At 40.2% G+C, this 14,247-nt stretch overlaps 1 protein-coding gene across 2 annotated transcripts in view; it reads right to left on the bottom strand.

The window, feature by feature from the left end:
- The window catches only part of VAV3 (vav guanine nucleotide exchange factor 3), a 333,180-nt gene that overhangs the window by 21,686 nt on the left and 297,247 nt on the right, over positions 1–14,247 (bottom strand). For both annotated transcript variants that reach the window (XM_029063268.2, XM_029063269.2), the window contains exons 21-22: positions 9,636–9,701; positions 5,190–5,224 (exon numbers count right to left, since the gene is read on the bottom strand). In XM_029063268.2, the coding sequence (XP_028919101.1) occupies positions 5,190–5,224; positions 9,636–9,701 (101 nt within the window). The remainder of the gene's footprint in view (positions 1–5,189; positions 5,225–9,635; positions 9,702–14,247) is intronic.

Below are 14,247 nucleotides of genomic sequence, written 5' to 3'. Positions count from 1 at the left end.
CGAGGATAAACAAGCATTTTACAAAAGGGCAAGCACGCACATCAGTGGCAAAATATTCTGGGTTGTAGATAGTGTGCTTCTAACCTGTAAAATTCTAGATTTCCACCCTGCAATTTCTATCTTCTTCAGTGATCAGATATTGGATATTCTGAAAGTGTGCAGGTTTGCCAAGGAGTCTTAGACTGTCCAGCTCTTAGAGCGTGAGCCCCTGGGAGGCAGAGACAATGGTCTAATTCCCCTTGTATAGTCTTCTCTCCTGGTGTGCAGCAGTGTTTTGCACAAAGTAAGTACTTGATAAATACTATTACTATTCCTGGATATCATTTCTCGATCTGCGTGGCATTTAGCTTTTAATGGTGAAGAGACAGGACTTTTTCGATCAATTGATTGATCAATAGCATTTACTGAGCACTTACTGTGTGAAAAGAGCTACATTAAAAACTTGTAAAAGTGCTGCACAATAGAATTGGTAGACATGATCCCTCCCCTCAAGGGGTTTATGATCTAGTGGGATTTACACCTGTTGCTCTTCACACAGCTTACTGCGCTGAATCCATTTTTGAGATTTTTTTTACTTTTCATTTTTATTTCTTCATTACCAAATCTTTGGACTAGGATTCTCCCTGAGAAGGTATTTTATAATTAGCTTGGTAAAGCAGATTCATTCATTCATTCAATCGTATTTACACTCACTGTGTGCAGAGCAGATTGTGGAATGTCCTTTGTTTGAGGCCTTTGAAAATAATGTACCTATGTCTGGGTTAGCTGGAGTTTAGCCCTGCCTCAAGGATAGAATGACAGCTTCAAGGCTCCTTCCAGCCCTGGGTTTCTATGGTCTAAACAGTCTCACCCTGCTGAAGAGTTTCCCTGCTTCAATGCTTTTGTTAGAAAGTTAAGTCCTGATGGCCTAGAAATGGACTTTGGCATAGAAATAATTTAAACTAAACTAAATGAAAACAGAAAAACAGGAGATTTGACAAGTTTGAAAAAGGTATTACAGATCTCAAGCTCTGGGGCCCCACTAAAGCAAGAGAACAGAAGCAGGGAAATGACTACCAGTATAACCCATGGTGCCCTGGAAGAAGCAGCATGAACTAATGAATAGATCGGGGGCCTGGGAGTCAGAAGGTTCTGGGTTCTAGTCCCTGCTGTGCCACTCTTCTGCTGGGTAACCTTGAGCACAACATTTAACTTCTCTGAGCCTCAGTTACCTCATCTGTAAAATGGGAATTAAGACTGTGAGCCCCATGTGGGACACGGATTGTATCCAACCTGATTCACTTATATCTATTCCAGTGCTTAGAACACTGCCTGGCATATAGCATAAAGCACCAGAGAAATAAATTCAGAGCAACAACAAAGGGCTAAGAAGGTGAGGGAGGAAATATGAATGAGTAAAGCTGGTATGGGGTTAGGCATAAAATGTGGAATTTTCCCATAGAAGTCTTACTTTTACTATTTTGTCTCTCATTTGTTAAATGCTAACAATTAAATCAGAATATTCTAAATCTGTGGATGAAAAAAATCCTCCAAGGGTGTTTTCAGAATCAACTTCGCCTGAAGAGAGGGGGAGCAAAGGGAGGGGCTGTTTTATATAGTAAAGACATATTTAGAAAAAAAAGTCAGATATTTGTTGATGTAAAATCCTTGAAAAATATACCACTTCTCATGGGGAGCCCCTATTATAATACCAGGACAGGGAGGTTGAAAACTGAAGCAACAACATGATTCTCTGCTTTATTCTGTCTGTGCAGACCAGACACAGATAGCCAAAAACATGTTAACCAGAATCACTAATGTGACTTGTTTAATCTCCCTACAGACCATTCCAAGGGTAAAGAAAGACCCAGGAAGTAATTCCAAAACTGCCAATGGTTTCTAGTTAGAGGCCCAGGTCTGCAATAACCTTCTAGAATCTAAAACATGCTGGCAAAGAGATGCCATTACCTCATTTATCTGGATAATTTATTGATCATCATCATCGGTGGTATTTTTGGGAGCTTATCATGTGCAGATGTTCTAAGGGCTTAGGACAGTAAATACAATAGAGTTGGCCCACATGTTCACTGCCCACAGTGAACTTACAGTCTAGAGCGGGAGACAGACATTAACATAAATAATTTACACAAATAAAGCTTTTTCTTGTATTTCCTGGAAAATGTACTGGAGCAGTCCACTTCCATTTGCCAATATGAACCTGACTTACTGTAAGTACTGCCCACTGTGTTTTTTAATATGTTTTGAACTAGAAAAATATTGAAAAGATAACAATTTACTTCTTGACAACTGCAATATATAGCACTGCAATACATCATCATCCAGAGTCCAATTGTCTCTCATAATTTTAAGACTGAGCCAGAGTTTATAAAAATGAAGGTTTGATTTCCTGGAGAAGTTTATCATTTAACTCCATACAAGCAAGTCCTTTCATTTTAAACTGTCTACTGAATTTGGATGAATCTGTGTTTCTTTGCCTAAACTATTTAGAAAAATATAATTCATGGTCTCTAACACTAAATGTCCCTCTTTCTTGTTACTTTACTAATTTCTAATATAACTAATAAAATGATGTTGGGTTTTTTTTTAATAGTATTTGTTATGCACTTACTCCATGCCAGGTATTGAACTAAGCACTGGTACTAAGTTAATCAGGTTGGACACAGTCCCTGTCCCACATAGGACTCACAGTTCTAAATCCCATTTTACACATGAGAGAACGAAGCACAGAGAAGTGAATGACTTGCCCAAGGTTATACAGCAGATAAAGTAGGGAGCTGGAATTAGAACCCAGGCCCTTCTGACTTCCAGGCCTGTTTGCTCTATCCACTAAGCAATGCTACTTTCCACCTTTTGTTTCAGACCCTGTCTTGGGTCATCTATAAGAGTACGGTCCAGAGTTAGATGCAAAAGGTCTACTGTCTGGCTTCTTGTTTACTGAATGCACAAGTACCTATAGGGTTCATTAGTTCCCTAGGACTTGACAAATTTGGTGGCCCTTGTCTGTATCTCTACATGCTTAACTATTTGACTGTAACTCCAGGTACTAGATATAGTGCAAAGATATAAACAAATAGGGATTAGTAACAATAATGGTAAGAATAATAGTGTTAAATGTACCAAGCACTGTACTACACAGTGGGGTGGGCACAAGATAAACAGCTCAGACACAGTCGCTGTGCCTCCTTCATAGAGCTCAGTTTAAGTAGGAGAGCACTTGAAACCCCATTTTACAAATTTGAAAACTGAGGCCCAGAAAAGTTACATGACTTGGACAAGGTCACACAAGAGGCAAGTGATTATATTCAGTTCTGCTCCAACATGTATTTTCACTGTGTCTTTTAGCTAGAATGTCATTCGGGAATTACAGAATGTTATCTGATGACATCAGCCTGTTCAGGTACAATGTACCACAGTGTCAGAGAAAACTTTTTTATGCATGTGGGGAATGGCTGAGTCGTACATCCTGAGAACTCACAAACGTAATCCTCATATCAAGAGAGAACTGGATGTAGGTGGCTGTCTTCCCTTCAAACTCCTTAGCTCACACCTCGTGGGTCCCGATCACATTTTCTCTGCATACCCAGTTATTTTCTGAGAGAGTTTCTGGTTTCCATGGGAAACCTGAACTAAAGAAAGCATGACATGGACAAGGAATTAAACCCCTGTCTTAGTTCCTCCACTGACCTACTTTTCCAAAGAGCACCATGCTGAGATTTCTACCACGGTATAATAATAATAATAATAGTAGCATTTGTTAAGTGTTTATTGTGCACCAAGCACTGACCTAAGTGCAGAGGTAGATACAAGATAATCAGGTTGGACACAGTTTCTGTGTCACATGGAGTTCAGAGTCTAGTAGGAGGCAGAACAGGTATTGACCAGATGTTTCAAACGAAGGAACTCAGATTCAGATATTTGATTGAAAAAAAGATCATCTAGGTGAGACTATACTTGTATTTTCAGAGACAGATGGTTGCCGAACTCATTCTACACCATACTACTTCAAAAACACATACTTTTGTCATCTGACTGGAAAAATAACAGCTGCTCCAGGACTTGTTTTTAGTCATTTCTTCTAACAGATCAATACACCATTCTATTTAAATCATTTTGTATTCATGTGACTTTTGTGGGGGGTATAGGTGTGGAGGATGGGGGAGAACAGGATTATTTCATGAACACAATGAAATATGAGAAGCAGCATGGCTCAGTGGATAGAGCCCAGGCTTGGGAGTCAGAGGTCATGGGTTCTAATCTTGACTCCACCACTTGTCAGCTGTGTGACTCTGGGCAAGTCACTTCACTTCTCTGTGCCTCAGTTGCCTCATCTGTAAAATGGGGAATTAAGACTGTGAGCCCCACGTGGGACAACCTGACCACCTTGTATCCCCCCAGCACTTAGAACAGTGCTTTGCACATAGTAAGCGCTTAACAAATACCATCATAAAAATATGGTATTCTCTGAGTTGTTTTTAGAACATAGCTACTGTTTGTTCTAGGACACTCTGGTAAATAATGTATATTTCCAGAGGATTCAGGACTATTACTCTTCCACAAGAATGGAATACCTAAATGTATGGGGTGGGGAGGTGAGGAGAGAGAGAGAGTATGCAAAATGGAGAAAATTTAAATTCATGTGTCAATAAATTTGAAAACATTTTACAGGGAATGGCTGAATGCACTTCACCCCTAATGCTACCTACATCTTTCTGAGGGTCTGAAACCTTTAATCAATGACAGTGTAGATCATTATATCATTCTGATGATAATAATAATGATTACAATATTTGTCACATGCTTACTCTATGCCACGCTCTACAGTAGAATCAAAATAATCAGATCAGATTCAGACCTTGTTCCACGTGAGGTGCTGTCGGCAGGGAATGTTTCTGTTTACTGCTATACTGTACTCTCTCAAGTGCTTAGTATAGTGCTTTGCACCCAGTGAGTGCTCAATAAATATGACTGAGTGAACAAGATCTAAGAGCAGGGAGAGTGTAGGTACCTTATCCCAATTTGAAAGCTGGAGAAACAGGTATGGTGATGTTAAGTGACTTGATTTAGGTCAAGCTGTAGGCCTGTGGAGGAACTGGCTCGACTCTCAGTCTCATGTTCTTTCCACTAGGCTACATTGTGTCTCAACCTTCTGGCCCCACTCATTCTCTAGAGTTCCCATAAGAAATACTTACCAGGGTTGACAGGAGTAGTCTACAGGTTTGGGCATCTAAAATAGAGATGGGAAAACAGACAGGATTTACATAATGGAAGTTATCAGACCATCATCATGAATTGAGTTCTACAATTCCAGCTCTGAACCTGGGAAACAGTTAATGTTACATGACCACTCCAAAGGAGTTTTAATTTAGGAAGGGCATGTAGACATTTGTTTTCTTCCTTTTACCTTATATGTACTTCTAGGGATACGGATGTGGGTAGTTTTTGTTTTGTTTTGCCCAATGGCATTTGTTAAATGCATACTATGTTCCAGGCACTGTTCTAGGCACTGGGGTAGGTACAAATTAAACAGGTTGGACAAGTCCATGTCCCACATGGAGGTCACAGACTTAATCCCCATTTTACAGATGAGGTAACTGAGGCACAGAGAAGCTAAATGATTTGCCCAAGGACATACAGCTGACTAGGCCATGGGAAGCACTGTGGTCTAATCCTGACTCTGCCACTTGTCTACTGTGTGACACTGGGCAAGTCACTTAACCTCTCTGTGCCTCAGTTACCTCACCTGTTAAAAAGAGATTAAAGCTGGGAGGCCCATATGGGACATGGATTTAGTACTTGCCTAGTACAATGCCTGGCACTTACTATTTAGGTGCTTAGTACAGTGCTTAGTACAGTGACTGGCACATAATAAGCACTTAACAAATACCTTTTTTTTTTAAAAGTGGCGAAGCCAGCATTAAAACTGAGGTCCTTCTGACTCTGAGGCCCATACTCTTCCCACTAGGCCATTCTGATTCTTAGGTTAGAGGTTACAGGTTTCTATTTATTTATAAGGTTGTTTTTGTGCATTTAGACAACTGACCTATTGAACAAAATCCTCCCTCTTCTCAATTCTTTACACCATTTTTTTTTTCCTTATTATCCTCAGCTGGGTAAAATGTAAACCATACAATGGACTCCCCAAACTAATTCTGGGAAAGACTGCAAAATAGTCTTGGGTTACAGGATGTCAGGAATGTGGAAAATGCTGAATTTTTTCTTTCCTCTCTGAGTTTCACAAAAGTTAAAACATTACTCACTCCCTGCAGAGAAAGAAATCAAACATTATTCTAGGTGCCACTGGCTGGCAAAGATCTCTATATCTCAAGCCATTAAAAGTCACCACAAAGTCAGGGAAGCCAAACAACCTTTATATAGGAACGAAAGAAAAAAAAGACATCTGCTGTAGATTGCATTCTGGAAGGAGAAAAACTGTATAAATATCGAAGAAAAGATTGGGTTCCAGAGAGTTATTTTGGAGTGCAGTAATTTTTCATTCAATATTCATTCCCAAAGTCATTTGATATATGCATTTTATGCTGTTTCTAGACATGTTTATATTGGACGGTGGTAAAGACTGTTACATTTAATAACAATAGTAAAAAGTTACCGTATTTCAAAAATCTGATCAATGTTGCCATGTCTTTAGCTGCACATTTGTCATAATAAGATGTTTCTATTTTACCCTTCCAGGTTAACAGCCATGGAGCACCAATTTATCATTCTGCTCTGGTCATTCTTCTGTTTTAAAGTAGTGGAGATCATTTTATTTTTATTCCAGTACAGGTGTAATAGCATGGTTCTTAATTTATCCCAAAAGAAAACCCATTTCACGCTTTTACGCCCTCTTGACTGACAAAGGGGTCCCTGTCCACATGTTAAAGCTCATAGGGTTTTTGCAAGTCACTCTTTTGTTCATTAGTCAGGTTGTTCTGATTTCTATTAACCTTATAGCCTTTTTTTAATAGTATTTGTTGTGTGTTTATAATTTGCAAGGTACTGTACTAAGCACTTGGGTAGATACAAGATAGTTAAGTGGCACATAGTCCCTGTCCCACATTATTATTATTTATATCATATTTATTCAGCACTTACTGTGTGCAAAGCATAGGGATCATAGGGATCACAGTCTTAACCCTCACTGTATTCATGAGGTAACTGAGGCAGAGAAGTTGAATGATTTGCCCAAGGTCATCCAGCAGACAAGTGGCAAAGCCAGGATCAGAACCCAGGTTCTCTAATTCTCAGTCCTGTGCTCTTCCCAATAAGGCCATGCTGCTTCTTAATAGTAATAGTAATAATAATTCTATAATAACATCACCATTATTATTACTGTTAATAATAATCATAATAATTGTGGTATTTGTAAATAATAATGATGGTATTTGTTAAGCGCTTACTATGTGCCAAGCACTGTTCTAAGTGTTGGGATAGATACAAGGTTATCAGGTTGTCCACTGTGGGGTTCACAGCCTTAATCCCCTTTTTACAGACAAGGTAACTGAGGTACAGAGAAGTTAAGTGACTTGCCCTAAGTCACACAGCTGACAAGCGGCAGAGCCGGAATTAGAACCCACGACTTCTGACTCCCAAGCCCATGCTCATTCCACTAAGCCACGCTGGTTCACCAGCACTTAATATGTGCCAAACACTATAATAAACACTGGGGCAGATACAAGATAAGCAGGTCGGACACAGCTCTTGTCCTCACTGGGCTCTAAGTAGGAGGGAGAACTTGTTATTTAATCCTCATTTTACAAAGGAGGAAATTAAGGCAGATTGTAGTTAAGTGACTTGCCCAGCAGGCCAGGGGGATAAAGCCAAGATGCAAACCCAGATCCTTTGACTCTGACACCCATGCTCTTAGTACTAGGTCATGTTGTTTCTCAGACTGGAACTGAAATCTCCATTTACCATCTTGTGCATACTTTCTCGCAAAACATTGCTGTAAAGCTGCAAGCACAAATATAGTGGCCAAGGAAATGTTGGAAGCCCACAACTTGCCTTCTCTAAGTTCTCAATGAAATTTGCACCTGATCTTTCCTTGAAAATGGGTTTGGATAGGGTTGGCTTGGCCATGTTCCACTGGGCGAGATTTACTGCTTTAATGCTTCAACATAGAATAAAAATACTGTTCACTGAATTGCTTCTCTCCGTGAATTACAGAGCTAGACAAAAAAGATGTCTACGCAATGCTGCATAGTCAATTAAGATGCACAGGAATAGAATTATATGAAAAATCTATCATGGCTTAGTGGATAGAGCATAGGTTTGGGAGTCAGAAGGTCATGATACTGGCTCCACCACATGTGTGTAGTTTGACCTTGGGCAACTCACTTCACTTCTCTGGGCCTTAGTTACCTCATCTAAAAATGGGGAATAAGAATGTGACCCCTATATGGGATAGGGACTGTGTCTAACCTGATGAACTTGAATCTCCCCCTGCACTTAGAACAGTGCTTGGACCATAGTAAATGCTTAACAAGTACCATAATAATTATTATTATTATCACTGATACAAGGATTTCTGAAATTGTGAAATAAAATTACACATATATTAAAACCTTCTTTTGAATAAACAACGTGATCACTAATAGATACCATATTTCATTTAGAAATCTAGAAAATATTGAAGGGTGTAAAATATTTTACATTCTCTAGAAGCAACATTCATGCTATCTGTAATTCCATTTAACAGGTACTAGTGTGCTATAAAATGAAAGAATTTAATTTTGTTGGGAACAAAGCTTAAAGGAGTCTTATAATAAAAACCTCGTCCCCTTCCTCTCAAGCTCCCTCTTCCTCCCTGCAAACTATCTATTGTTGATAATAATAATAATAGTAATAATAATGGTGTTTGTTAAGCACTTACTATGTGTCAAGCCCTGTTCTAAGCATTGATCTAGGATACTGTATGTTACTGGATGTAATTTTACAAAGTATCATTTTTGCAAATAAGGGACAATTCATTAAATTGTGGGCCGGAAACATGCTTACCAAATCTGTTCTATTGTACTCTTCCTAGCACATAGTACAGTGTTCAGCACACAGTAAGCACTCAATAAATACAATTGACTGATTGACATTACTTGTATCACCCAAATTGTGAATCAGTGTTTTGAGGCCAAGGACTGTCTGTCCATGTTAAAGGAAACAGTAAAGACAAGTTGAAATATGCCAAGAAATACATTTAGAGATTTGGTTCAAGGCACTGTGGACTTTTATGGGGCTTTTTTGCACATTATTTACAGTGCAATATTTCTCTGTAATCCAAAGTGACTAGGGAATAAATTAGATCCAAGCTACCCGCACCTCACTGGAAAAAGGAAAAGCTTGGCATAATGTGCTTGTTCTGTAGCTTCTTTATTCAAAAGTCTTTAGTCAATCTAATTTTGAAAATTACCCAGTGTGAATTTGTCTCAGGTGGACATTTCCTCAACACTTAAATTCCAGTCCTATGATGGAAATTCTAACAATGTTACTGTTTTAAATAGCCTTGAACAGCACAGCCCAACACCCTGGAGAACGGTATACAAGACAGTGAATTTGCAGAAGGGCAGAGTAATAAAATGTCTGCTGTGAACCAGAAAAGTTTCTTTCTAATGTTCTTGAAGAAACAATCATGTATGTGTACTTACACATGGGCAAGGCTTCACTATATCGCTAGGGAAAAAGCCAACCTCTCCAGATGCTAAATTCCGCCCCTAAAAGAAGAATGCAGAAAGTTTGCCAATTAAAAATTACAATATAGATCACAAATTCCAACAGAATATTTTTTAATTAGTCAACACCTAAACCTAAAAAGTTCTCAAACATATTTCAGGGAGTCTCCAAACTATTTCTCAGTGGTGGGCTACATCAAATATCGAAATGAAAAGCAGCATGACCGAGTGGAAAGAATACTAGTTTGGGAGTCAGAGGACCTGATGTTGGTATTTGTTAAGCGCTTACTATGTGCCGAGCACTGTTCTAAGCGCTGGGGTAGACATAGGGGAATCAGGTTGTCCCACGTGGGGCTCACAGTCTTAATCCCCATTTTACAGATGAGGGAACTGAGGCACGGAGAAGTTAAGTGACTTGCCCACAGTCACACAGCCGACAAGTGGCAGAGCTGGGATTCGAACTCATGAGCCCTGACTCCAAAGCCCGTGCTCTTTCCACTGAGCCACGCTGCTTCTCCATTGGGTTCTAATCCTCATTCCACCACTTGTCTGCTATGGGATCTAGGCCAAGACTGTGCCTCAGTTCCCTGATTTGAAAAATGAGGATTCATTACCGACTTCGACTGTGAGCCTCAAGTGGGACCTGGTTATCTTGTATCTACCCCAGTGCTTTATACAGTGCTTGGCACTCAGTAAGCACTTAATTCTATTTATTGCCATTGTTCTTGTCTGTCTGTCTCCCCCGATTAGACTGTAAGCCCATCAAAGGGCAGGGACTGTCTCTATCTGTTACTGATTTGTACATTCCAAGCGCTTAGTACAGTGCTCTGCACATAGTAAGCGCTCAATAAATACTATTGAATGAATGAACTTAAATACCACAATTATTATTGTTGTTACTATTATTTTCATCAGCTTGCAATATAGCAGTGGAATACATTTTTTTCTGGTTATGTAAGTACTAATACAGTTTAAAAATTCTCATTTTCCTAACTGTTTTTGACTTGATGCATTCCATTTTGCTGCTCATTCACATTTATTCTGTAGCCTCTCTCTCTACCTGTCTAGGGTCCTTAGAAACCTAACAGTAATATTTGGGTTTCTTTTAAAATTAATGCCTTTAGAAAGTATGAAAACCATTTGCATAATCTGCTTGAGAAGAAGAGATATTTGTATTTCGATCATGTTCTCCTAATTGCAAAAGGCATGAAACATATAAAACATTTGACAATTTCCCTGTCTTTAATGAAAAGTAAATTCCTGTTGATAGGAAGTTAAACTAGAATCCTTGACAGCTCTCAGTGAAAGTCTTGAAAGAGAAATTGAGAATGCATACACACATTTTCTCTGCTAATGCTTTCCTCTTTATCTGGTAAGCAATAGTTACTTGAATGGTGGTCTCATCACTGTTACAAACATGAGTAAGAATGTCTGAACCTGGAGCAGTTTCTCAGGGCAGTTCCGGGAGCGTTTCTACCATATCTGTTGTCGTGTAGTCTCCCAAGCACTTAGTACAGTGCTCTGCACACAGTAAAAGCTCAATAAATATAATTGGTGACAATATTCCCAGATCTCTGAGGATCACTGCCACAACAGAGTTCTGCTCTGAGCCAGCTCTCAGAGGTTTAATTCAATTCAATCATATTTATTGAGTGTTTGTGTGCAAACACTGTACTAAGTGCTAGGGAGAGTACAATATAGCAATAAACACTGGTATACTGCACTGTCGCAAGCGCTTAGTATGGCATTCTGCACACAGTAAACACTCACTAAATACCATTGACTGATTCTCTGTGGAGTTCTGCATGCTGCCTAGTTCTGTTTCATGTTGAATATCCTGGTAGTCCTCTCTTCAAGTTTGCAATTGTGTGCCATTAATTCTCTACATTCATGATTATAGGGGGAATCTGACAGGTCATGGTAATTTGTGGAACACTGTTTTGATGTTGATGCCTGGGGTCCATCAGGGTATTTGTGCCTCCTGGACCCGAAAAAGTGTCAAGATGGTTCAGGAGAGACTTTCACATCAGAAGAATCTGACCATTATCTCTTCCATTCACTCAGATAAACTTCTCCTCAATTTAGATGGCTCCCACGACTGTCCTGTCCCAGAAGAGAATAGTAATTATTAATAATAATAATTATGGTATGTGCTTAACACTATGTGCCAAGCACTATTCTAAGCACTGGGGTAGTTACAAGTTAATCAGATAAGACACAGTCCCTGTCCCACATGAGGCTCACACTCTTCTCATTTTACAGATGAGGTAACGGAGAAACAGAGAAGTTTAGTGACATGCCCAAGGTCACACAGTAGACACGGGATTAGACCCCAGGTTCTTCTGACTCCCTGGCCCTTGCTCTATCTGCTAAGCTACAGTTCCTATGGAAGTTACAAATTTTGTGACCACATCTCTAACAGTCACAATTATACTCGAGGAATCTGGATCTGGGAGCCAGAGGACTCCCAGCCTATGACCATTGACCACCATAAGGCAGCACCACCAGTTCTTTAATGGCAAGCCCTGCATGAACAGCTCTCCTGCATATGTCTAGGCCTCCTGAATGAAAGTAACGCAGTGAGAAGTGGCCTGCATACAACCCACCCAGAAAGGATAGGGCCTCTTCACAAACTGCACACACACATTCAATGAACCGTGGCAACTGGAGGAACAAAGTCACTGGAAAGAACAAGAGGACAATATACTCAGACTCCCATACACGCACATATACAATCGTTCACACACCATCACCGTGACTCATTCCAAAGCAGATGCATTTGTTTCAGGGCACAGCAGTAACAGGAGAGAAAAGAAACATTAAAACAGGGCCAAATAGGGCTACTAAGCAGCATGGCCTAGTGGCAAGAGCATGGGCTTGGGAGTCAGAGGTTGTGGGTTCTAATCCCAGCTCTGCCATTTGTCTGCTATATGACCTTGAGCAAATCACTTAACTTCTTTGTGCCTCAGTTACCTCATCTGTAAAATGGGGATTGAGACTATGAGCCCCATGCGAGACAGGGACTGTGTCCAACTTGATTACCTTGTATCTATCCCAGCACTTAGAGCAGTGCTTGGCACACAGTAAGTACTATACAAATACCATGATAATAATAATAATAATAATAATAACAATCCCTGGCATAAAGGCCAAAGAGGCCAGTGAAGGCAGGAAATGGACAACTAGAATCTGGGCCAAGTAGAGGTGGCTAAATGTGACCATAGTCTCACTTCCTTTCCTGCTTTCAGGGTGGTTCTGCTTCACTCTGAGCAAAATCGTCCACATGGGCACAATCTCACAGAGAGATTTTGAGTGTGAGAGAGAATATGTGCTAGAGTCTGTGTATGTGTTCAATGTATATGTAACTGCCATTGTTGGGTCCCTGGTGGGTAGGTGTGAGAGGGTGAAGGCTGGTAGCCACTAGTGGGTATTGAGGCTGTGACTGTAGCCTGTGGATGGGAGAGAAGAGGGCAGAAAGAGCCTCCACCTCTCCAGGGTTATTTTGGTTACAGAACTTCACGGGAACCTGGGTGGACAGGAAGAGAATAGCTGGAGCCTGTGGGCCACACACACAGCCCTGGGCCCTGCCAACTCCACTCACTGTCAAAAACAGTCCTTTAGTCAAGTGGAGTCATTGGGGGTCTACTCTGGTGACCATCACCCCAAGATCAGGTCTGCAGAGACAGCCAGAAAGCGCCACTGTAGTTGCAGACTGTAAACACACCACAAGCTCTGTTTACAACATAGCCAATGTCCAGCGACCCTTATTTTCAAAAGTCCTTTTCGTTGGATTTTATTTAGGGTAGTAACAAAATTCTCAAATGTGGATTTCACAATGTATCAGTGACATACAAAATACTGATTTCTCTGTGCATTGCCAAAAAGAATCCTGGTCCAAATTCCCTTTCTAGCTCCACAGACAGGAACATTTCATAGTAGGATGTCATCTCCCGAAACCTTTACAAAATTTGTATAAATTGTTTGCTTCTCGAGTCTCTCCATGGAGAAAGCACATAATACGTTAGGCCAAACCCAGAGCATGTGCATGCTGCCTGTGGCTCATTAATCCAGTGAATATCACCTGGACCGAGGCCATAGGGCCCCCAGTGGAATAGTTCTGAGCCCTTTCAAACATGAATGGAATGGGTTGAAAAAGGATCAGAATTAATGGCTACTTAACAAAATGGGAAAATTTCCCAAGTTTCAATGCTCTAAGCCCCTTCTCTATGTGCCTGGTACTGCTTCAGAGATTACTGAACGATTAATCACACATGAGTACGACCACGGCAAATGTCACCCTTCCCAATCTCACTCCCACATGTAGTAACAATCATTCTTCAGCCTCCAATTTGGGGGAGGGGAAGAAGGCTCAGGATACAATACGCTGCTGCATTTAAAAAAAAAAAAAGGAGAAAATGTTAAGTCACAAATTTGTGCAAAGGAAGGCAAATCACCTGATTCTTTGCACTCTATGTAGAACGTAATCCACCAATTTACTTCTTACATTTATCCACAAGCAACTAAGTTTTTGAGTTTTATTCTCCCAAATCATAAGAGACAAGACAAATTTGGCTAGTAGGGGCTGTGA

The sequence above is a fragment of the Ornithorhynchus anatinus genome, chromosome 4, assembly GCF_004115215.2.
Source record: "Ornithorhynchus anatinus isolate Pmale09 chromosome 4, mOrnAna1.pri.v4, whole genome shotgun sequence".
In the NCBI taxonomy this organism is placed as follows: domain Eukaryota; kingdom Metazoa; phylum Chordata; class Mammalia; order Monotremata; family Ornithorhynchidae; genus Ornithorhynchus; species Ornithorhynchus anatinus.
Note: the sequence above shows the minus strand (reverse complement) of the source record. Positions and strands in the feature narration are given on the sequence as shown.